We start from the raw sequence: 26,108 nt of genomic DNA on the forward strand, positions 1-26,108 counted from the left end.
TGGAGAGAAGGGGCTCCACCAAACAGGACCAGCTGTCTGTTCCTTTAAACCAAATCCTGCACTGGTGCGCCAGGTACCAGCCCATGAAGACAAAGGCCAGGAAGCGCTCCAGGCATTAACTTACGGTGCCCTCTCTAACCCCTTGTTCCTGAAGCCCTTGAACACCAACTCTGCCCACACCCAGCTCTTGAATCCATGACTTCAATCTCTTTCTCTGTCTCTGTAGGCTTCTTGTTCACATTCTGAGGGGATCTTCCTTACCCAGGGATCAAACCCTGGTCTCCTGCATTGCAGGCAGCTTCTTTACTGTCTGAGCCAAGAGGGAAGTCTCAAACAAATCATCAGTTCAGTGTGTCGTTAGTGCGTGCTTAGTCGCTCAGTCATGCCCAACTTTTTGTGATCCTTTGGACTGTATCCTGCCAGGCTCCTCTGTCCATCGGATTTTTCAGGCAGGAATATTAGAGTAGGTTGCGATTTCCTCCTCCAGGGTATCTTCCCGACCCAGGGATCTAACCCGCATCTCCTGTGTCTCCTGCATTGCAGGCAGATTCCTTAATCACCTGGCCATTGTAAAGCCCATGCTCTCCCTAGCCTCTCAATATGGACTGTCTTCTAAAGATTGTAGTTATTTTAAAATATGGTGAACCATAGAGCAGAAATAGGGACATAGACATAGAAAACAAATGTATGGATATCAAGGGGAAATGGGTGGGGTGGGAAGAATTGGGGGATTGGGATTGACTTATATAAACTATTGATACTGTGTATAAAACAGAAAACTAATGAGAACATACTGCCTAGCACAGGGAACTCGACTCAATGCACTGTAGTGACCTAAATGGGAAGGAAATCCAAAAAGAAGGGATATATGTTTATGGATAGCTGCTTCACTTGTTGTACAGCAGAAACTAACACAGCATTATAAAGCAACTATACTCCAATAAAAATTAATTTAAAAATACAGAGAACCGTATCCTTAGTGCAATGTTACCATTGGGTAATGGGCATGGTATTATTTGTTCTCAGGTCCTAAATACCTAAATTCCTTGGACCATTCTCTTAACCTCAGCCACAAAAAACATCTCCAGAAATAAATCATCTCCAACTGTCCTACAGACTTCAGAGCTTGTAACTGGTTTATATACTCCTTCAGGACAGAGGATGGGTCTGAATTCTTGGTGTCCTACACAGCCCTTGCATAAACCATATGCTGAGCCAAAGTGTGCTACCTGAAAGATTGACAGGCCCTCCTGGAGCAGTCTGGAATATTCTTTCCCTCCTGGTGATCTCTAACTTTTGCCCTGTTCCCTATGTCACTGGGACTGAGAAAACACAGATATCATGAGCCCCAACCTTTCCAAGACTGGTTCCCCATGACATTGGGGACCAACCAAAGGAGAGACAAAAGAGATGCTGAGTCACAGAAATGCAACCCAGGCAGCCAGCCTAGAAGGAACATCCCAATGTGTTTATCAAGCGCTTTCTTTACTGGTCCTCTGACTTCTTGTAAATGTATTTTGAGTAAAAGATCACAAGCTTTTCCATTTTTTAAGCTCAGATGCTGAATTCTACTATCCCAATAGAAATTTGAGCTTGGTCTTGAATCTGCAAACTCTTGCCCTCTCCCTCGCTCCTTTCTCAGTTACAGTATCTGATAAAAGGAGCAAGCAGGCCCAGGCTGTGCAATTTGAAGTTGAGGAAACTCATGGGAATATGACTCACTAAGGACACTGGCCTGGGGTGAGGCTATCCTAAAGATTATAGGGATGGGAGGTCCCAGGTCACTGCCCTCTTTCTGCCAGATCTCACAAGTGTCTGTCCTGGAACGATTTGCTAAAATATAATTTTCTGTAACTGGCCCAGAATGGATGCCTTATTAACTTCACTTTGTCAGCCTCTCATAGAGCACAGTCTGACACTTTAAGAACGGGCATGCCTCCCCTAAGAAAAACCTCATACAAAATTTAAGCTGAATATACACCATAGGCTCCAAGTTTTCTGAAGTAGGAAAGAGAAACCAACTTTTATTGTGTGTTTACAATTTTCCAGCCTTTGTTTTATTGAATCCCTATACTGTGGAATGTTAACCCTTGACCCTGTATAGTTGGTAGTATTGTTATTTTACCAAGACATGAGGGGAGGGCTCTCTGTGGCTTAGCCTCCCTCCACATTTCTTTCTGCCACCACAGGTGGCCCCCAAGGGTGCTCAGGAGAACCCAGTTTGTAGAGCATAAGTAGCCACAGGTCCCAGGCAAGCCCCACCTGCTTTCCCTGGTTTCCTCATCTGTAACTGAGGGGTCAGTTCAGATGAGCTACAAGTCTTTTTCTGGCTTTAAAGATTCAGCTCTTGCAGGGAAGCTGGGGTGGGAGTAGGGGGTAGAGGAGAGGTGAAGAGCTGTTCAGAGCTCGTGCTGTTATTCACTGCTAACTGGGAGACAATCAAAATAGTACCAAAACTTCTCTGGAATGATCCCCTAGGGGTGGGCCAACATACTCAACACAGCACATCCCCATGCATTAGCTTATATGTTTGACCACAGCCACTTCCCCATCACAACAGAAGAGCTGAGCAGTTGAGACAGAGGCCATAACCAGCCACTGAACCAAGACCTGGGTCAGTCTCAAGAGAGCCACCCAAACCCAGGCCTTCTAGAACAGTCGCATCTTAGATTCCCTCGGCCTCTGTGTTTTCTACTTTCCAATAAGAGAAAAAAATAGCAGCTTCCTCCGGGAGCCCCTGGCACCCCAGCCACCCAACTCCGGTGGCTAAGTTCTCTGCAGATACAGAAGCTACATAATGAGGGGAAGGAAGAGGTGGAGAATTTTGATTACTCTTTGCATAATTTCTTCCCCCAGTTGCTATTCAGCTCTCTATCTCTTGGTAAGATTGTAAATGTTTCAGAAAATAGTTTAGACTAAATATACTCCTTCCTAAATCTCATAAACATTTATTCCTTCCTACATAAACCCTAACCACTTACCTCCAGGGTAAGTCCCTATTAGCCACCCACACATTTGTGGAGGGGAAAAATATGTTCTGGCATACACATAAATACACACACACACCCTCCTCCCACATCTTCATATTGCCCTCCACACACAGACACACACATACACACCCCCCTCCAACTCAACCCCTCCTCTGTGGCTATTACGTAAGAAGGGGACTATTCCACACAAGTGGTCAGACTCAGTACAGTAGGGCTCTTACAAATCATTAGACCCCCAGGGAAAAAGTGAAAGTGTTAGTTGCTCAGTTGAGTCCGACTCTTTGGAACCCTTTGGACTGTAGCCCACCAGGCTCCTCTGTCCATGAGATTCTCCAGGCAAAAATACTGTAGTGGATAACCATGCCCTTCTCCAGGGGGTCTTCCTGACCCAGGGAAGATCTCCTGCATTGCAGCCAGATTCTTTACCATCTGAGCCACCAGGGAAGACCCAGGCCCCCAGAATAAGCCAGCAATTAATTCTCCAGAGGCCGCTATTGCACCTGAGTGCCTGCTAAGTTACCGTGTACTTTACTCCTCGAGGCCAGGCTCCTGTGTCTACAGCTGCTAGGCAGTGGCGTGACTGGCTTGGGGCTCCTCATCCCTTCAAGGGATGTGCGGCTGCCTTAGCTTCCTGTGGCAACTCTGTGGCCCACAGAAGTTGTGGGAGGCAGCTCAGCACCGCTTGAACTCAGGACCAGACTGCCTGGGTTCAAAGCCTTGGCTCTGCCATTTTCCAACTCTGGGACCTTACAATGAGTTATTGCAGCTTACAATGCCTGTTTCCTCATCTATAAAAGGAGTGTAATAATGATGGTAATAATACCCACTCAAGGAGTTGTCATGAGGATTAAATGAGATGATAATGGTGAAGTGCTTACAATGGTAGTGGGCACTTAGTAAGTGTTACTGTGTGCTTGTTAAATGAAATGAGACAAGTCCCCTCTCCCCTGATCTCCTTTTCACCCTGAGGATTACTGCACAATTGGAAGGGGGATTACAGGATTTGTTCTGCCATCTTCTTAGAGGCTGCAACTGTCTCATCCAGGCAAACAAATCTCTTACTGGGCAGCTGGCAGAAAAAAAGAAGAGAAAGGTTCTTGCCTCATCACATGGGAGAGACCAGAGCTGGGCAAGTGGGCACCTTGGTGGGGCCACTGCAACCCAGCTAGTCTCCACCCTGCGGCCAGTTTGCCCAGTGTCTTGTTCACTGATGGGAGGATGGTCTGATATCTGGTAAGCACAGCCCAGACACAAATCCCAGGTGTTATTTCCCAAGGGTGACATTGCTTCCCTAGAGATTCTCAGAAATCACGGGAGCCCTCTGCAGTTCCACTAGCTAATATATAATAGGGCAGAGGTTATACACTAAATCATTTAATATGTGTGGTACAACTTGCCTCATTGGGGCGAAAGGAGTGAGAGACTGTAGGCTATGTCTGCTTCAGACTTCAGGCCTCCCAAGCACCTGCAGGGGGGTCCTTCTCCCTCCCACCCCCCTCTGTCACCTCTGCAAGTTATCAGGCAGACCTTCCTACAGATGGGGCCCTTACCTTTGCTCAATGTTTCTGCCTCTTAGCTGGCAAATACAAACACAATGGAAAACCTCAGTACAACTAAACCAAATAATTGTTCTCCTCCCTCAAGAATGGGGAGGAAAAGGAGCATCAGGGCAGACGTTCAACAGCCTAGATAATCCTTCCCCTGCCCCCGCTCCCCCCCCACCCCATGGTTATATCAACCTCCTCTTGCATGGCCCAGCCATTGCGTTTCCTTTTGTCTGAAACTTAATTACACTAAATACCAGAGCCCCCACAATTATGAAATTTTAAACCAGCAACGTATGTGGGTCTTTATGAATTTAATTTTATTTCCCCAGATTCCTAATTCATTATTCTACAGTAATTTTTGATTTTTAAATTAATTTTCATGTTAGTACTTGGGCAGAATAGAGGGGACAAAAATATTAACTTTTATTAAACACTGAATATATAGACAACACTCTATATCTGCTTTTTCAAGCATTTGCACGTTAAATGCTCACAACCATGGTCTGAGATGGGATTTTGAACTACATTTTAGAGATGAGGCTCAGAGAGGTTCAATATCTTGCCTAAGGTCACACAGCTAGTAAGTAAAAACCTGGGAACCAAACTCAGTTCTCTCTATCTGTATAGAGAGATAGAGAGATAGACAGATAGAGATCTTTCATGCTTTTTTCATTGCATCAGATAGAACGAACGTAATTAGAAGTTTGACTCAGGGGCTTTTCTAGATGGGCTCTCTTCCTCAACCCCATATAACCTTAGCCTGGTACTGCCTTCCTTGAGGCCTCAGTTTACCCATCTATATTAAGAGAGGACTAAAGCACTCTTTTGGAGAAGGCAATGGCACCCCACTCCAGTACTCTTGCCTGGAAAATCCCATGGACGGAGGAGCCTGGTGGGCTGCAGTGCATGGGGTCGCTAAGAGTTGGACACGACTGAGCTACTTCCCTTTCATTTTTCACTTTCATGCATTGGAGAAGGAAATGGCAACCCACTCCAGTGTTCTTGCCTGGAGAATCCCGGGGACGGGGGAGCCTGGTGGGCTCCCATCTATGGGGTCGCACAGAGTCAGACATGACTGACGTGACTTAGCAGCAGCAAGGCACTCTTTGAGGTCTCAGGGTATTACAATCCCAAGATTCCAGACAGCAGCTCCCAGTGAATTTTGGACTAGACCTTCTTTCCCCAGACTGTCTCTTCCTACACCTGTCCGCCTTCAATCCTTCTATTCACCCCAACCATCTCAGAGGGTCTCCTAGGCAGTTAAGAAGCCATAACCTCACAGACCTCGAGGGTCCCAAGAATCTCATGGATAAGCATGTTCTTCAGACAACTGAACTCAGGAGGAAAAGGAAAAAGTGCTTCTCAGCTGAGAAGGGGACCAAGATGGGAGTCAGGAAGGCTTTCCACAGCACCCAACTGTATACTGAAGATCAGATGTCTGCTTCACAGCCTTGGCCACCACACTCACTGGGTCACGTCACAAGACTGGCCCCAGTAACTTCAATGTTGTCTTCCCCAGAACGTGTGGCCAGGGTCCCTCACCCATCGGATCCAAGCAGCAACCTCCTTCTGCAACCAACGGTGCACATAACATGCCGTATTACAATGTGTCTGCGCAATGACAAGCTTGCCCAGGACAAATAGTACAGACTCTATCTCATGAACATCTGTGTTATGAGCACCTAACTTCATGCTTAGTTCATAAAAACTGCCCAACGCATCCCGAATAAATAAGCAAACCCCCTGGCTTAATGTCTCCAGGACAGGAACCCCATCCGCTTCCAGTGTCCCACTACACCTTATGGAGGGGCGTGCCCAGTGGAATAGACAAGCTTTGCTCCCAGGCCTTCAGATGAATTGCCTATCTGTCCTCACAGGAGGTGGGGAGGGCAGGGACTTTTCAGTCCTCAAGACCTAACAAGAATTTCTGCTTTGTCGTGCCTGCCAGCGTCTGCTCTCCGCTTTGGCTCCTAAGATTCCAAACCTCCTGCCACCAGCTGACAAGTCAGAGGCAGTTGGTCAGCTGTTGGGCCCGTTTACCCAAAGCTGGGCTACTGTGCTGCTTCTGTCACTGAGTCAAAGGAGCCCTGGGACCAAAGTGCCTGGGTGTGAGGGCAGCCCCTGGGAAGTGCCACCTGGCTGCCCTGCCTGGCTTGGCAACCTGGAGCTCCAGCTGCCTGTTCTCTGCTATGAGAGCCCAGACACCCCCTCCCCCCCACCACCACCACGCCCAGATCTCAACCCTCAGAATGGAGGTGTTGGCAGTGACCCTGGAAGTGGAATTGGGGGCAGCAGCAGGGGAGGGGACAAGAGGCTATTAGCAAATCAAAAGGGGAGAAAACAGAGGAAGGAAAACAGGCAGCAAATTAAAGCACTATGTTTTCTTTTTTTAAAAAAAAATGCAGTTCTAGGGAAATCTGCTTTTAAATAAAACAATCAGTCTGTTGTTATGAAGTATCCCAGGTACCCTTAATATTGGCAAAACCTTTTCCGTCATTTTTTTTTTTTCTCATGGCAAGCTGGGTATTAGGTTCATCCCAGTAATTTCCTCTTACCTCTTCCATTCTTCACACCCCCACAAACCCACTGAGTTAGAACAATGCTCTCAGTCTACCTTTGTCTCAGACATACTCCCAAGCATGTTGGTTCAGGCTCTCCTTAGAATATCCCCATATCCTCCCATCTGTTCACTCATTCGAATGTGCAAACAGATCCTCACCTACGGACCCGTTCTCTCCCACTCTCCCTCCCTCCCTCTCCCCATCCGTGCCCCTCACTCCTGCCCGCGCGCTCACACGCACACTCACACGGAAACACACCATAGACGCCGATAAACACATATGCCCTCCTTCCCAATTCAATCCTAATCCAGTTATCCGGATCTCCCCATGTCCGCTCGGTCTCTCCAGACGGTCCCGGCGTTGAAGCCGTGTGAAATACTCACCTCCAAAGCCTGTGGGAAACTTCATGAAGTGAGAATAATTTCCATACATGTTGACTCTTCAGTTCATAGTCCTCCTGGACGCGTCTGCTCAGTGGCTCGGCCTCTCCCTGCTCCCAAGCGCAACCGGGCTCCCTTCAACTTGGGCTAACAAGAGTGGTCATCGCTTCCTAGCAGCCCGGGCAGCTCGGGCTGGGCCAGCCCTCTGGGATTAGTCAGGAATCTGCCTCTCGATCTGAGCGTCCACATCGTGCGTCGAGCCGGCGGTGGCGGCAGCAGCTGGTGCCTGTCAGTAATCACGCATAATGCCGCCGCCGCCGCTGCCACACTGCCACCGCCGCGCTGCCGCGGGAGGCAGATCCTGTTGCTAGTTTGATTAAGTCGGGGCAGGGCTGCTGCGTGCGACTCTTGCAGCTCCCGGCTGGTCCCCAGAGGTCCCCACCGGTGGCACGATCTGTTATCTGGGAAGCCAATCGATGTGCGACTGACCCAGAGTAGGTCAGGACAGAGGAGGGGGAAGTGGGGAGGGACTCTTTAGATGTCTTTTCTTTGACTTGCGTCCCCCCCCAAAAAAAAATCAATGGGGTTTTATTAAAATGGGTTTCTTCCCTATGGCTTCTAACTAGCCAATGCACTTGGTGCTTGATCTGGGAAAGGAGGTGGGGATGGAGCGAAGAGAGAACAGACCCCTTCATAAACCCAAGATTGGCCAAGAGTGAGAGATCCTCCCCAACTTTGGAAAAACTAATCCAGAGTGGCCCTTAGACTTGCAGTAAGCACCGCCTGCTCTGGTGGCCGGAAGCACTGGTCTGTGCTCAAATGGTCGAAGCTTGAGGAGGGCAGTAAGGAGCCAGAGCTCACTCACACAGAACACAGTACAGGTAGGAAAGACAGACAGGTGGGCCTCCGATGTGTCACTGAAGGGAAGCGTTCACCTTATATACCACTGTCATCAGGCTGCCTGTTCAAAAAGTGCCATTGAATCCTCACTGACACAGAGCTTCTTTGGTGGAACCGGCCCACAGATCAGAGTCTATGCATCCCTTTGATGTTTGGATCTGTTATACAGATTTCCTGACAAGCCACTGCTCCACCTATACTCGAACACCTCCAGTGATGGGAAGCTCACTATCATTTCATTCCATTCCATTTCTGAACAGCTCATGAGAAAGTTTTCACTGAGCTGAAATCTATCTCCTCCCCGCTTCTTCTGCCCACAGGTTCTAGGCTACTCCCTGGGGCCACACAGGAGAAGCCTGTGGGGTCTTTCACAATAGGATCATCTGCAAATTCGGAGATAAATCTCCCAAGGCCATAATCTACAGTCTCTAGGCATTCTTGTCTCTTTTATTCATTTCACATATCACCAACTGTTCAAGTCTATTCACAATCTATCCTTCTTCTATGAATGTACTTCAATTTACGTAGATACCCTTATGGTAGGGAAAGGGGTCAGCCAGACTTGGATACAATACCCCATATATAGTCCAAATCTTCTCCTCGTGGAGAATGTATTGGGAGGGCAATGGGGGTGCTGTCAGCACACCCACCAGAGGTCAGGGTCATGATCTGAGCTCTGAGGGTTTTCTTCAGATGCCGCACTGCACGTAGACCACCACAGAGGCCGTCAAATCAGAGTCCCATGGTGGGGAAATAAAAAGCAAGATTCACATGGTAGGAGAGCCCGGAACAAAAGCTAAGAATAAAAGGTTAGAGGCAGGAATAGAGTTGGGATGGCAAGAGGGGAGGAGGCCAAGATGGAGGGTCAGAGCAAAAGCAGGTCAGGAAGGAGGAAGAAAGATCAGGCCAGCACTGTGAAGAGTCTTCTTGCCCAGAGCTCCCCTAGCAGGCCTCTGGTCTCAGAACATCAGCTGAGACCTGCATGGACATGACCAGTGAAAGACATACATGGAATATCATTTGCTAAATTGCATTAGCTCTGGGCAGCCTCACATGCTTATTCATGTAGGAATTGATAAATCCATACCCCCAAGTTGTATTTTATGCACATCCCCCATTCCATTCTTGGGCAATTGGTTTGAGAATCAACAAGCAGTATCTTCCTATGTTCCCCTGAAAGGAAAATGTTTAAATTCATCATCCCAGAATTTTTGAGATCCTGCTTCCTTTGTCCAGTGTATTTTTTACTCCTCTCCCCATATAATGACTTCTGAAGATCTGATGAACTGCTTTCCGTATTTTATCCAACTTGTGGATAACAACGTTGAAAAGGACATAACACGGACGTCTTGCAGCCTACCACTAGAAAGTCCATTCATTAGTATCTTTGACACTTTGTTCTGTCACTTGCTAGTTTTATGGCTTGGAGAGGCTGTACCTAAAAAGAAAGTACCAATTCAGGAGCCAGTCTTGCTGGGTACAAATCCCAGGTCCATTGCTTATAACCTCATGATACTGGCAAGTTACTAAATTTCCCTGAGCCTCCGTTACCACATAGGTTTGTTGTGAGGGTTAAACCAGCCATGCACGTGTTACTCAGCCACCCAGTCATGTCTGACTCTTTGCAACCCTATGGACTGTAGCCTACCAGGCTCCTCTGTCCATGGGATTCTCCAGTCAAGAATATTGGAGTGAGTTGCCATTTCCTTCTCCAGGGGATCTTCCAGACCCAGGAACCGAACCCACATCTCCTGCTTGGCAGGTGGATTCTTTACCACTGAGCCATCTGTCAGGCCAATACATATTAAACACTTAGAATATGCCAGATATACAGTAAATGTGTAAGCTATGCATGTAAACTATTTTGGTGATGATAATGATAATGATGATTATGATGATGATATAGCTCAAAGCAAGTCGATTAACCTCTTGTTTCCCTTTTCTCATCTGTAAAATAATGGAGAAGGGCTAGATATGTTTTAAAATTCCCTTCAACTTTAAAATTCAGTGCAAACTATAATATATACACACCACTATATTTAAAAGAGATAACCGGCAAGGATCTATTGTATAACACAGGGAACTATACTCAATACCTTTTAATAAACCATAGTAGAAAATAATCTGAAAAGAATATATGTGTGTGTGTGTGTACATATATATAGATATATATATATATAACTGAATTACTTTACTGTACATTTGGACCTAATACAACATTGTATGGAGAAGGCAATGGCAACCCACTCCAATACTCTTGCCTAGAAAATCCCAGGGATGGAGGAGCCTGGTGGGCTGCAGTCCAAGCGGTCGCTAGGAGTTGGACACGACTGAGTGACTTCACTTTCACTTTTCACTTTCCTGCATTGGAGAAGGAAATGGCAACCCACTCCAGCGTTATTGCCTGGAGAATCCCAGGGATGGGGGAGCTGGGTGGGCTGCCATCTATGGTGTCCCACAAGAGTTGGACACGACTGAAGCGACTTAGCAGCAGCAGCAACACTATTGTAATTCAACTATACTTCAATAAAAAAATAATATATCAAATAAAATTTGTAAAAATAAAGTAGAAAAATCCAATGCAAATTAATTCACCATCCATCCATTATTGTCCATTTTCTCCAGAGAGGTATCTGAAGGAAGCATCCCAATGAAGTGCCAACTAAATTTTCTATGGTACTCCTGTCAGAGAAGGAAATGAGTTGCTCCAACACAGTTGGCTTTCTGGTGAACAGGTGCTGGCAAGGGTTCTTCCACGTCCTCCAAAGCCATCCTTTAGCAAGCTCTCTGTAGAGCCTTGTCCAAGGTCATTGTCAAGATGATCTGCTGGCAGTTTGTGGTGGACTCTGCCTTCTTCCCCTTGTGCTAAATTAGGTGTGCTGTCTATTTCCTTTCCTCCCAGAATAAAGACCAGATTCCTTAGTCTGGCATGGAAAGACCTCACCATGCCATCTCATCCTACCTTTTGAGCTTCACAGTGGGAAAGTGTGCTGGTTCAGTTATGTGAGGCCCCCACTGTCCAGCTGTGTGGTCTTGGGCAGGCTCATTTATTCTCTGGGAAAACACCCACACTGCCAACCTCACTGAGGTTTCTGGGTTTTATTTTGTTTTATAGATCAAATGTGATGAGAGCTGTGCATGCACTTTGGTTTAGTTTGGGGTTTTGTCTGTTTGTTTTATACTAAGAAGTTCTATGCAAACAAGGAAGTCCTATTTTCTTGCTTGTCTTTCTTCCCTTTCTCTGATGGTCCCTTCTGCTCTGGCTAACTTGCTTGCTCACTGTGGGAGCCCAATATGCTCATTCCAACTTCTAGTTCATTGTTCATACCCAGTTACCATCTCCCAACAAAATTTTTCCACACAAACACTAAAACACACAATAGGTGCTCAATAACTATTTTTGCATTAAAAAATGCTTGATATGATTAGACCCCAAATATCCCAGCCTGCTGTCCTTATGGGTTACCTTCCATCTGGTTTAACATTCCATAACAAGCCATAAAGTACTAAGCCTAAAGCACAAAAAATATGAATGTAGCTTTTCTTTCTAATCCACATTTTTTGCTTGGCACCACTGTGCCTTGTTTAAGTTCATTATTGATATAACAACTTTATCCTGAGCTAAGCCCTTCTCAGATAACTCTGTGTCTCACTCACTCCAGTGTCTCCAGCTGGTCCTGAATTTTCACTAAGATGTCAAATTAAAAACCAAATACTCAGTGTCCATAGTGGGACTCACCAAATCCATTCATGAGAATTCTGAGCTTATTTCTTGTTAAAGCTAATTATTTTTTCTCCTTAAATGATATGTTCTGTTTTTATGAAAGCCATTTGTGCCTTTGAATAAATGAAAAGGGCATGTATTTTCACTAGTATGCTCAACACAGACTCAATGTAACGTCTTACATTCACTCTGGTAATGAAAGAATATAGATTTAACATTGGTCTTTATTTTCCTTTTTTCGCTTTAGAGTAAATGGTGATAGAAAGAATATTTTGCAGTGAACACAAATGAAAAGCCAAAGTTACTTATTTGCCAATTGCCGACATTAAATATAAGATTTAGACACAAATATCTCCACACTGATGTTATGGATTAATATTTTTATCTTTGTATAGTATTTTACCTACATGACTGTATATTGTTTCAGTTATTTTCCTCAATACTGAAGATAAATAGGGCAGGTTGTATTATCCCAGTTTTATAAATGAGGAATTTGAGACCAAGGCTGTGACAGCAGAGAAGGAAAAATAGCTACTCTAACAAATTGGATTTTGGATGTGGTCTCATAGTTAGGTAGTGACAGAAATAAGTATAAACACTGGGCCCCAACTCTGACTCCTAGCCAATGTATCTTGCACCAGACCATAATCTTTCTCTTATTAATGATATGTTTCTTTTTTACATGTCTTTCTGTGTGTGTAAGGGGATTTCCATATATATTGTTTTTTCTCTTTGCTGTCCCTCATTCATTTGCTTATCATTCAGCCAACACTGATCGAGACCTTTTTGCCTGTCACTCACTGGGGATACACTAAGGGACAAGATAGATAAAGTCCCTGACCTCATGGAGTTTATGCCAGCTGATGGGAGAGGTGGATGTCAAACAAATGGTCACAGACACAAATATATCATTATAATCTGTGATAAGTACAAGGAAGGAAAATAATTGGATGAGATGAGAGACTATAGCAGAGGAATCTAATTTCAGTTGAAAGGTCAGGGCAGACTTCTTTGAGAAAATGACAGTTATACTCAGACCTGAAGGATGAGTAGGATTCAGCCAAGGTGAAAAAACAAAGAGCAGTGGTTGGGGAGGGTGTACCAGACAGAGGAAAGAGAGACTCTGAGAGCCCCGACAAGGGAGTGAGCTTGGTGCATTCGAGAAGCTAAGGAATGAGAATGTTCAGGTCTCACCTTCAGATGCCCTAGCCGTCAGGATTTCCATCACCCCATTGGCCTACCCACAATCCGACGTTCAACACGCCATGTCAGCTGTATACTACTGACAGCCTCCCTTCTTGTCTTTTCTCTCCCCCACATGCTGGTCAAATTCAGATGACTTGCCATTTTCCGAAGGCACCACCCCAGTAATCCATCTTTGCTCTGCTCCTCTGCGCAGAACAGCTTCCCTGCTTTCTGTTCTCCATCCAAATACCACCCATTCCCCCAGGCCATTTTCATGGCGCCTTTTGGGTGCTCTTTGGTTGCACCGCTCTCTCTCCTAGACTCCTGTAGTCTGTAGTTGGGTTGGGACCACTCTTGTGTCACCAGACGTTGTTATTAACTCCTCAAGTTGTTATAATCATGAATGCAACTGAAAACCTGTCCTACTAGAAGCAAAGCTTAAATAACTGTCAACTTGATCTGAGTTACTCTTGTAGCCCCATAAGTCTTTACAACAGAGTCTAACACATACCAGAAATCTAGTACATGTGAGACTAGTGAATAATTAAGTTCACTGATTACACCGAGATCCCAGGGCATCGGACAAAAGGGGGCCGGTGTTCAGCCCAAATTTCATTTTCATGAGTTCCGTTTTCTGGAATCACAGGCTCATCTGTGGACAGGCTCCATAATGGCATTAGTACAGGGCATCAGTCTCGATGACTGAGATCCTTTGAGGAGAGAAATGAGGTACCTAATTCAGAAAGAGTGATGATTAGCTTTAAATTAGAACTGTATCCGTTATCATAAAAAAAAAAAAAACAACTGGGCCATAAGGCCTGAAATGTGTCCAAAAGTACACACTATATTTACAAGGTGTCATCCATGGCTCTGCAACCAGCCACGTTTATACTGTAGCTAACTGCTCTAATCATTGATGAAACCAGCTGACTGAATTAAATGTGCCTCAAGGGAGATATTCCCAAACTTGTCTGTGCACTGGAATCACCCAGGAAGCTTGAAAAATTCAAAAATTAGATACTTAGACAATCTACCTCCAGAGATTATTTAGTCAGTCTGGGGCTGTGGTCTGCGCTTTGGAACTGTTAAAAGAATGCCAGGAGATTCTAACATGCAGATGAGCTTGGGAACTATTGACTTAAGGAAAGAGAACCTTTCCACGATGGGAGGCTAAGAAGGACCCATCAGCAGAAAATGAGAAACCACTTCCCAAGATAGTTCCAAGGAACCGATAAGATCCACTTTGCCCATCTGCTAGTACATACAATTGGGGCTTATGAACCTGAGGAGCTCTTGCTTAGCAGGAGACGTGGTGGCTGAGGCCATCTGCTGTGTAGACTTGCATACACTGACTTGAGGTTTGCTGGCACTGCGTTCTCAGCATGACATGCTCACACCCCACCCTGTCTGCTGTCAAAATCTTACTTGTTAAAGGCACTATCTAAAGGCCGTTTTCTCTGTCAATCTTCCTTTGCAAATAGTACTTCCACTGCTTTCCAAAAAAAACTTGCTTAAATATTTATTACAGCACTAGTTGAATTTCCTTTTGTGTCATAACTCGTTAAACTGGAATCTTCTTTCTGAGTGTAGGGAGAACCTCTTATTCATCTTTATGTTATCAAAGAATCTAGTATTTTACTTTGTACACAGTAAGGGTTTGATAAATGCTTATTGAATGGATGCTGAGATTATAACTATGAACATAACAGGCTCTGTCTCTGTTCACATGGAGCTATGAGCTGAGAGTTTAAGGGTAACTTATAATGACCCTTAACTCCAAACTAAGTAACATTGTCATAAAAATTTCAAGGTAGAAGGCACATTTATGGGTATGCCTCCATCTCTTGGTTCCCAGTCAAATGATGATCATAAAACCCTCCCTGTCATAAACAACTCAACCACAGCTGCAAAGCACATGGGAGCTCTCAGGATACAGAACAACTGTGATCCTGCTGAGAGAATAATAGGGCTGAGACCAGAGGGAAACATCTGGTCCCTAGCAGAGAGAGGCCAGCCATGCAAATATGGGACACTCTAATCCAGACTGGGTCCAGATCCAAGGAGTCCCAGCCAAAGAGGTGGACGTCAGCCTCAGACCTCAGAAAGGCCTGTTTAAGTCCCTTTGAGGGAGGAAAAATGCTCGACCAAAGCCCAACCCCCAAGACCAGGCCACTGTCACTTGGATTCTGTTGAACCCACGTGTTGAGCTGGCTACCACCTACACTTATTCAGGTATAGAGCTGGAGGCTGCAACCCAATCACACACAAGCCAAGCAATCTATTTTCAGATCACACTTACTCTTGGGGAAGAGGCTCTAAATATACCGTCCAGTGACTGCTGGAGGCAGAAGATCACTGCTAGCAGCTGAGCAGGGCGGGGCAGACAGGGACGTTATGAAGCTCACCATTAACCCTGGCACAGCCCAAAGGCCCCACCACTTGTAGAGCTATATTTACAGAAGGGCAAGTGTCTATCTGACTGGGTTTTCATTTAGGAGCGCCTAGGCATAGGTTCGGAGAAAGCAATGGCACCCCACTCCAGTACTCTTGCCTGGAAGATCCCTTGGGCAGAGGAGCCCTGTAGGCTGCAGTCCATGGGGTTGCTAAGAGTCAGACACAACTGCGCGACTTCACTTTCCCTTTTCGCTTTTATGCATTGGAGAAGGAAATGGCAACCCACTCCAGTGTTCTTGCCTGGAGAATCCCAGGGACGGGGGAGCCTGGTGGGCTGCCGTCTATGGGGTCGCAGACTCAGACACGACTGAAGCGACCTAGCAGCAGTGGAAGTAGGCACAGGTTTGGTATGGCAGTAAAAGTCTCTGTTTTGCCCTCTCCAAGATCCACTGAGCAAAGCGTATAAGATACAGCAAAGGAGGGTTTAGGTGAAACTGACCCTGTTGTGTTCAGGCATTCATATCATAGGAGGGTCTTACAATTATATAAGCAGTAGTAATGAAATTTCCCATGGGTATAGCACCTCTTACTCTACAATGTGTTTTTATAGCTTATTTAAAAACAAGCACAAAATATTATTAAAAGCAAAATCCAAGGGAACTGCAGTCAGAAAGAATGCTGGATATTAAAACATGAGAATGTATCTTGCTATAATGATTTTCTCCAGAGTAGGGAAGGTCTTCTGAGTTAGTGGTTAGCTGAGAAGTAGTCCTCTTCCTGCCAAAGGCCAAACACACTGTAACCACCTTTATTTCCAGGCAGCTGTTCCCAAAAAGCCAGAAAGAATTTAGTTTCAGAAGGAATTGTATGAGAACTACATTAACCACCAGCATTCAGGTAACTCTGTTCAGCAGCAAAAATGAATAGAAACAGCTAAAGACAGAAAGATGGTTGATTGGGGTTGGGAGGAGGGAGGGTCCTGGGTTGCGGCACAAGGAAGGTCTTAAAGTCAGAGTATTCAGCAATATCAGACAGAATGTGAGTAATTGCTGTATTTAATGTATCATGTTAACCTTATGGGCTTCCCTGGTGGCTCATATGGCAAAGAATCTCCCTGCCTGGAAGACCTGGGTTCAATTCCTGAGTTGGGAAGATCCCCTGGAGGTGGAGGGCATGGCAACCCACTCTAGTGTTCTTGCCTGGAGAATCCCCATAAACAGAAGAGCCCGACAAGCTACAGTTCACGGGGTCGCAAAGAGTCAGACATGACTGAGCAACTCAGTACACACACACATTAGCCTTATAGGAGACTGTTGTGCCAGTTCCGCTAGTATCGACCATGGAACTCCCAGGAGAGAAGAAGCTGTGGCGGGGTTGCTCAGAGGGTCCAGGCACATCGGCATCAGATTCATATGGGGTGGCAGGGAGGCAGTTTGTTGAATACAGAGACTTCTGAGCTTTTCTTGGACTCTCTGAATTAGAATCTTTGGGACCTGGACATGTATCTGTCTTTAAAAAAAATACTATGTATTTTGTATTCTCTTTTTGTATTTATTTATTTATAGGAAAAGGAGTACATCAAGGCTGTATATTGTCACCTTGCTTATTTAACTTATATGCAGAGTACATCATGAGAAATGCTTGGCTGGAGGAAGCACAAGCTGGAATCAAGATTGCCAGGAGAAATATCAGTAACCTCAGCTATGCAGATAACACCACCCTTATGGCAGAAAGTGAAGAAGAACTGAAGAGCCTCTTGATGAAAGTGAAAGAAGAGAGTGAAAAAGTTGGCTTAAAGCTCAACATTCAGAAAACGAAGATCATGGCATCCAGTCCCATCATTTCATGGGAAATAGATGGGGAAACAGTGGAAGCAGTGGCTGACTTTATTTTTCTGGGCTCCAAAATCACTGCAGATGGTGACTGCAGCCATGAAATTAAAAGACGCTTAGTCCTTGGAAAGGAAGTTATGACCAACCTAGACAGCATATTAGAAAGCAGAGACATTACCTTGCCAACAAAGGTCCATCTAGTCAAGGCTATGGTTTTTCTAGTGGACATGTATGGATGTGAGAGTTGGACTATAAAGAAAGCTGAGCACTGAAGAATTGATGCTTTTGAACTGTGGTGTTGGAGAAGACTCTTGAGAGTCCCTTGGACTGCAAGGAGATCCAAACAGTCTATCCTAAAGATCAGTCCTAGGTGTTCACTGGAAGGACTGATGTTGAAGCTGAAACTCCAATACTTTGGCCACTTGCTGTGAAGAGCTGACTCATCTGAAAAGACCCTGATGCTGGGAAAGATTGAGGGCAGGAGGAATAGGGGACGACAGAGGATGAGATGGTTGGATGGCATCACTGACTCAATGGACATGGGTTTGGGTGGACTCCGAGACTTGGTGATGGACAGGGAGGCCTGGCATGCTGCAGTCCATGGGGTCACAAAGAGTCAGACACGACTGAGCAACTGAACTGAACTGATTTGTTTATTTATCTATGTATTTATTTATTCTCTTTTGGGCCATGCAGCATGCAGGATCCTAGTTTCCTGACCTGGGATCAAACCCATGCCTCCTGCAGTGGAAGCATAGAGTCTTATCTGTTGGACTGCTAGGGAAGACCTGGACACATGTCTCTTTAACAAGATTCACAAGTGAGTCCTATGAGCAGTGAAATTTGAGAATCACAGCCTTACAGAATGGTGTTGAAGAAGAGCAAATCTTGACTGGGTGTGTGTGCCACCTTTTAGCATTCGAGATTATTCATGCACCCCTCCTGGTTACTTTGTAGGCCAGCGTGATTGCCTTTTCACAACCTAACTGATTTCCTAAAGGCACAGTTTTTAAATAGTGGAATCAAACTCGAGAACCAATTCTTTTGATTCTAAATTCTGTCCATTTTCCCCCTATGCTTCACTTCACCTTTGGGATGCAACTCTTGAACTGTCCCACCTTCTGTCCCTGGCAAAAAGGAAGTCCAGCCTCTGGTCAGAGAAAGATTCTGAAAAATAGGTTGCGTGTGGGGGTAAGGTGGGAGTGAGGTGGTGCTGGCCTGCAGCTACAGGTCTTGGAAAGACTTGGTTGGGAGAAATAAGCCCAAGAGACAAGAAATATTTTGAAGCATTTATTATACAGAGAGCAGTCCCAAAAGATCTCTAGTTAAAGAGACTGACTTAGAGGAACTGAAGGGTTGGCAGGGACTGGGGATAGATAGAGAACAGTTTGCTGATGCAATGGCATGCAAAGTGGAAGGCAATGCTGGCTGCCTATGAGTTCGTCCATGAGCAGCTGTTAAGTATACAACGCTATTTCTGAAATCACCCAAACATCAATAACTCCCAAGGTGGAATTTCAGCACCATCAGCAGCCTGGGGCACAGATATTTAGGGACTGCAGCCTTTCTGATGCCAAGTCAAGACCAATGTGTGAGCTGCTATCGTCCCTTCCCCCTTTGGCCTGGGGTGATGCACTGGGTCTATCTAGCCCTTTACTGGCCTCCGCCAGCCAAGACTGGAAAGACTGTGAAATCAGAGACGGGGAAGGCAGCTGCAGCAGAGAGGACTTCCCTTTGACATCCTGGCAGGTAAAAATAACCCCCAAGGACTTCAGGCCACAAAAAGCAAAATCAAAAAAGGAGGAAACTCAATAAATCCAACAAGTAGTTCTTGAACATCCGTTATTTCCCCAGCTGTTTGAAGGCCAGTGATATACCCTCTCAGTACTTCAGGGAGGGATCCATCATGCCTGGCAATTAAGAAAAGCAATCATGATGAGTGCTAAAAATGAATCACCCTTTTCCCATTGGAGGGTGAGCAGAGGACTGCTTTAAAACTTCCATTTATTGATCAGTTTGCCAGGGTAGACCAGGAAGACACTGTGAGTGAGGCGGAGAGGAAGCTGCCACCCTTCCCTCCCCACCCCACCCCCACCCCCGTCCATCCAGCCTGTGCTCTCCTGGCAGATTAATCATCCTAATGCGCAGGGCCAAGGTGACTCCTCAGACCAAACACTCTAAACAGCTCCACTTTGCCCACAAAGGTATCTACACTGAGTCCGAGCCCACCTCCCCAGCATCTCCAGCCTCCTCTTGCCTGAGCACATGCCAGACTCTGGAAATACACACAGCGAACTCTTTACTCAAACACACCTTGCACGCTCCTTTGTCCCCAGACTTTTGCTTAGGCTGCCTCGCTCTCTGGGGTAACATCGTCTGTGCTATCTATCCCTTTAGCTGAATCCTAGCTTATCCTAAATGCTGCCTCTTGCTGATCCTCCCCAGCTCATGGTCTCTCCCCTTCTTCTGTGTGGCTCTCTGTAGCTCTTTCTCTCTCTCCCTGCCCTTGAAACATCCACCTCCCACCCCCACCTCCCAGCCTTTTGGATTTCTCGGTTCTGATCCATAACCAGCTCAGTCATGTGACCTTTGAATCTTCTCAGTGTGAGGCATTCCTACCAACTCATATCATGGAACTTTCTGCTACTGAAAACCCATCCCTCCTGCCCTTTGCTTTCACTGTTTAATTCACGCTGTCTCTTGAGCCTCCACCACGGACTTGGCCTAATTTTGATGAGACCAGGATCTCATTTTCCTTTTGGGGCAGAGATGGGGCAGGGGTAAGGCATATCATCCCAACTTTTTGGATCGAATTCTTTTCCTGAGGAAGTTTCCCATGTGGCAACCCCCAGTCCTTCCACCAGCCAAGTCAGAGCCTCATTTCTATGCCCTCACTGTGTACCCATTCTCCCTCTCCAGCACATAGCATGATTGTCATTAAATGATGGCATAAATGTTTGTTTAACACCTTCTCTCTTCACAGACAGAAGCTCCAAGAGGGCAAGGCCCACATCTGTTTTTGTTTTTTCACCAGTGAACTCCAGGACAAAGTTGGTAGACAAAAAATAGGTGGTGAATGGATGAATGGCATTTATTCCAAGCTATGCTGGATGACCGGAGAACGCAATGGCACCCCACTCCAGTACTCTTGCCTGGCAAATCCCATGGACGGAGGAGCCTGGTAGGCTGCAGTCCATGGGGTCGCTAGGAGTCTGGACACAACTGAGCAACTTCACTTTCACTTTTCACTTTCATGCATTGGAGAAGGAAATGGCAACCCACTCCAGTGTTCTTGCCTGAAGAATCCCAGGGAGGGGGGAGCCTGATGGGCTGCCGTCTACGGGGTCACACAGAGTCGGACACCACTGAAGCGACTTAGCAGCAGCAGCAGCAGCCTGCTGGATGACAACACATCGCATCCCTTCTTCACTGTTTAAGAATAAGGAGACGAAGGACACTGTTTGTCCTTCCTCAGCACTTCCACCAGTGCCTTGTTCATGGTATGTGCCAAAAAAAGGAAAGGAAAGGGATGAAGATGGGAGGGGAAAGGAAGGAATGGAAGGGAAGAGAGAGGAGGAGAGGAAAGGAAAGGAAAGAAGAGGAAGCAAGTGATGGTGGGTCAGTAACATCACATTTGAATCAAAAAGCAAACACATTAGTCAAAAAATCAGCAAGTACGGGAAGGGATGTGGGAGGGGGGTTCAGGATGGGGAACACGTGTGTGCCTGTGGTGGATTCATGTTGATGTGTAGCAGAACCAATACAATATTGTAAAGTAATTAGCCTCCAATTAAAATAAATAAATTTAAATTTAAAAAATCAACAAATAATTGCTAAGCATCCTTTCTGCAAAAAAAGGTTTAGAATATTTGTCTATCTGCTGATCCCCTAGAAGAGAAGTTGTTGTAGAGACCGCAAAGAATCAAGTTTTCAGTCTTCTGTTTCCCCTGAGAGTCTGTACAAACTGCATCAGTCAGACTGCCCTGAAATGTCAGTTTCAGTACCCTCAGCCTTTGAAAGACTTCCCAGGTGGTTCAGTGTTAAAGAATCTGCCTGCCAATGCAGGAGATGTGAGTTCAGTCCCTGGGTTGGGAAGATCCCCTGGAGAAGGAAATGGCAACCAACCCACTCCTGTATTCTTGCCTGGGAAATCCCACGGACAGAGGAGCCTGGCAGGCTACAGTCCATTGGTTCGCAAATAGTCAGACATGATTTAGCAAGTGAGCATCCACACACAGCCTTTAAAATGAACACAAAATTCTTAGCTCACAGAGATATTGTGAAGATTGAAAGAAGGGATGTGTTTGAAAGCCTTTTGTAAAATGTGACATGTGATAACATGTATAATTATTATAAGTGCATGATGAAAAGGAAAAGGCAACAAAATGAGACTTGGCTGGGAGCATCTCTAGACAGCAAAGTACAAGCCAGGAGTAGGGCGTGAGGTCTGAGCTCTCTGGGCCCCTCTGTCCTGCCCCCTGACAAACCCTTAAGCCTCCTGAGACACAGGTCCATCATCTTGTCAAATGGGCTCCAAGGCGCCCAGCTTCCAGGGAGGAGCAGGCTTACTAATACAGAGATTGTTTTAATAATGTGAGGTACTGGGTGCTATGGTAACGGGCATTACATGATCTGGAGAAGTGGAATAGCTTTTGATAAGAATAGGGAGCCTGCAGTTGCGAACCAGGGTGCGGGGGGATGCACACAGTATGGGGGTGGAGGTAAATGCAAATGTAGATAGACACAGAGTAGGCACCAAAGGGAAGGAACAGACTGTGTTGGGGTTCCTGCCTCTCAGGCAGCTTCTCCTGTCTGGGCCCTGCTAGCTGAAGAATGATTTTCTGCTGATGTTGCAGTTTAGGGTCTCCCCATGTACTTAAGCTGGTAGCCCCAGCATTTTTTAAAAAGATATAAATACATGCATAAGTGCAGATAAAATCAGACTTTTGGTGATTTTTACCAAAAAATTAGAAACATGCATTTCTTTGTTTTGGGTTGTTTTTAATTCACCAACAGATGGCTTTACGAAGTTTTCTTATAACTCTGTTTGGCATGACCTCTTGGTTGTTGATGTTCTCCGTGAGTCCTAGCAACTTGGGGGGCTAGAAAGCTTGTACACTGTTAATAGATCAATTGCAATGCTGAAGTCCAAATCATCAAACTTAATTACCCTGTCCACTCAGGACTCTGCACAGCATGGAAGGCTGCCAGAGCAATGGAGAGCATATTAGATGGGCAAGGAAGGAGATTCATGCCTAATGAGTCATCTATGCTGCAGGCGCTGGACAGGATACTTTATCCGCACTAGCTTCCACCAGGGAGTCTGATATCTCGGGTTCTGGGCCCAGCTTGGCACTAGCCAGCTGTGAGATCATTGGGTTTTCTCAAAGAGAAGAACATCTGCTCGTGGACACTTTTATGATCTCTTTATTAAATGAGCTTCCTCTTCCAGTGGTCCCTAAATGTCTGCTATTTAACCTTTGCTTTCTTCTTACCTCTTGCTAGTTCCTCACTTATAACTGAGATCCTGAGACAGTCATGATGGTGAAGAGAGCTTAGTCCCTTCTTGATTTTGTCTCACCTTATGGCTGAAATATTAGCTGCCTCAATGGTAAACTGAGTGTTGCTATTTTTGTGTTTATATATATGTTTGTATTGTTGCCAGGACTAAAGGAGATGGGTAGGAGAGAGAGGAGAGATTTAGACTGGGAAATTGAAAGAACTCCCTGGCTACTAGGATGTAGAATGTGGGGTCCACAGGAATGGTACCAGGGTCCCAGTAGCATGGCTGGCTAAGAACATTCTTTTCTATGAATTTTTAAGAAAAGCTAGACTTCCCATCCTGCAGTAGTATAAGATCAAATGTGCCTGCAGGAAAAAGAAGGAACTGCCTACTGGCTTCTTTAAAGATTTTATATGAATTTAAAAGAGCTTTGAATTTTTACAAAAATATTCTTTAGCCTGAAATAGAGCAGAATTTGAACAACGATTCACTTTGGATCATGGAATTTTGAGATGACTTCTATTTTCTTCTGCAAACCTATTAACCTTGCCTATTACCTATTATATTTACAATGAGAAAAATAATTAAAATATTTAACATTTTGAACAAAAATATTCTTCAGTCTTCAGAATTGCTTGCTTTTGCCATTGGTATGTAACAAATCACAGCCTCTTTCCTCCTTACATTTGATTTCATAAGTCAAATAGCTAAGGAACAACAGAACAAATAAACAAAAGGAGCCTGAAAGCCTTACCTTCCTAAAAAAGCCACAAGGTTGGAGACAAAAAACTACATTTTATGAGCATCCCCTTGGCACAGCCTCTCAGGGTCCCCTCACCTGAATTACATTAGACTATCTCATCCCATTAATGAATCAATCTCTTCAGTTGCCCCTCCCCCTTCTGTCTTCCACTCTCCCCCATCCATGATTATTTAACTACCATCTGTTTTCCATGTCCCTCGAAAGTCAACTAAAAGATACACCAGCAAGATTCATGGACGATTAAAACCCATCTCATTCCTTTTCTATCCTGCTGATTTTCCATATGCCTTTATAAGGTGTGTGTCTTACGAAATCAGAAGACCTAGGTTCAAATCCTAAATTTGCTATATGATCTTAGAAAATACACTTACTCTGTCTGAGTCTTCCTGTTCTTATCTAGGAAAGGTAAAGGATAGTCGTGAGAATGAGAGAGTCGCGAAACGATGAGCCGACTTCTGAGAACACAGGGCAAGGTAACCGTCGCGTAGCAGGCACTCAGTACAAATGAGGGGGCCCTGTTCTTACCCTGAGAGGACCATTCAACTCCAAATCCAGTGCCTGGGGTTACCCAGCAGGCCCGCCGGATTTTTTTCATCTTTTCCAAGTATTAATAGAAGCTTCAGCAGCTTAGTCCCCAAGAGACCAGGCTGACAAAGACAATTTCCACAAGTCACAGCTATCAACAGTCTGCTGTTACGTGGACCTGTGATCAGTCTTAGAAACAGTGCTGGGGGCTAAGCATTGAGCCAGTTCTGCCTGCCATGGAACAGTAGAATGGCTCTCTTTTTTACATTTTTTATTTTTATTGGATTTTAAAAGGTTACTTTCCATTTACAACTATTATAAATAGTGGCTATATTCCCTGTGCTGTACAATACATCTCTGAGCCTATCTTATACCCAACAGCCTGTGCCTCTCTCTCCCCTACCTGTCTATTCCTCCTACCCTGCCCACTGGTAACCACTCATTTGTTCTCTGTATCTGTGATCCTGCTTCTTTTATGTTATACTCACTAGTTCACTGTATTTTTTAGGTTACCCATATAAGCAATATCATACAGTGTTTACCTTTCTCTATCTGACATTTCATTGACATAGTGCCCTCCAAGTCTATCCGTGTTGCTGCAAATGGCAAAACGTCGTCTCTTTTTTATGGCTGAGTAGTATTCCATTGTATGTATGTACCACATCTTCCTCATTCCTCTGCTGATGGACAGTTAGGTTGTTTCAGAGTGGTTCTTCTTAGAAAGTCTTTGTATATTCTAATAGATTTGATAAACTTGGTTTGATCAACTACCATGTTCCACTATTGGGACAGAGGAGAGAAAGAAGTATAAGAAGAAACTGTTCCTTCCCTTCTAGAGTTCACAGTCTACTGATGTGGAAACAAGTATTACACTGCATTTCTTTAGCTGCGGTCCCCTTTTACCCATCACGGCCAGTCTCCTCCAAGGGGTTGTCTAAGCATCCCTCCTCCATTCCCACCCTTGTCTATCTGCTCTCCTTCACTTGCTTCTCAATCCACATAAGTCTGGCCACGCCTCTAACAAGATCACTCTTTCTAAGGTCATCAGTCTCTGTTTCCAGCTTGAGTTAACATGTCTCAGCGGTTTCTTGGTGAGCACAGAAGCACTCTGCGTGCGGACCTTCCTCTTCCCTTCTTGAAGCATGCTCTTTGGGCTTCCACGGCGCCATTTTCTCCAGATTCAAGTATTCAGAAGCCTGCTCGACATCTACGCTTGGGTATCTCGCAACCGTCTCACACCTGACATAACCCAACTAAACTCATGATCTTCTCTCCAAATCTGCTCTCTTCCAGGGTCTTCCTTCCCACACAGCATCTCTACGTACCACTTTGCTCACGCCAGAAGTCCAGCAGTCATCCACGACTGCTTCCCTCCTTGCTCCGTATTGCCCTTTCACCATCTAACCCTGTCAGTTTCTCTCCTCATCTCTAACGTACCCATGGTGGCCTACCATCTCCTTCTGCCTGGACCACTACAAAAATGTCCTTATTCTTCCCCTGTTTCCACGGTTAGCCCCTCTATTCCATTAGCCACACAACAGGCAGGATGTTTTTAACACGAGTCTGATCACATTACTACCATGCCTAAACTCAGTCAGTGATTTGTCATTGCACTGAAAAACAGCCTCCTACTATAGCTTGATCTTCAAGGTCCCATGACCAAGCCTCTGGCTACTTCTTTACTCTAAAATGATGGATTCCTGCCCTTGATCGCTGTGTGTGTTGTAGATATACAGCTCTCCTTTCAATGCTTAAAATATGCCCTATCTGTTCCTGCTCCCAGAGCCTTTAAACATGCTGTTTC

General features: G+C 45.3%; 1 protein-coding gene across 3 annotated transcripts in view; it reads right to left on the reverse strand.

Annotated features, from left to right (window-relative positions):
• Positions 1 to 8,131, reverse strand: part of RXRG (retinoid X receptor gamma) — a 52,953-nt gene extending 44,822 nt beyond the window's left edge. For 2 of the 3 annotated variants that reach the window (XR_011248132.1, XM_069547650.1), the window contains exon 1: positions 7,482 to 7,984. Coding sequence is in view for 2 of the 3 variants with exons in the window: in XM_069547650.1 (XP_069403751.1) it covers positions 7,482 to 7,530 (49 nt within the window). In the remaining variant the exon portion in view is untranslated. Of the gene's footprint in view, positions 1 to 7,481 lie in introns of all 3 variants that reach the window. The other variant, XM_069547639.1, reaches the window with a different exon arrangement.
• Between the last annotated feature and the right edge of the window lie 17,977 nt (positions 8,132 to 26,108).

Source organism: Ovis canadensis, chromosome 1, assembly GCF_042477335.2.
Source record: "Ovis canadensis isolate MfBH-ARS-UI-01 breed Bighorn chromosome 1, ARS-UI_OviCan_v2, whole genome shotgun sequence".
NCBI classification, from domain to species: domain Eukaryota; kingdom Metazoa; phylum Chordata; class Mammalia; order Artiodactyla; family Bovidae; genus Ovis; species Ovis canadensis.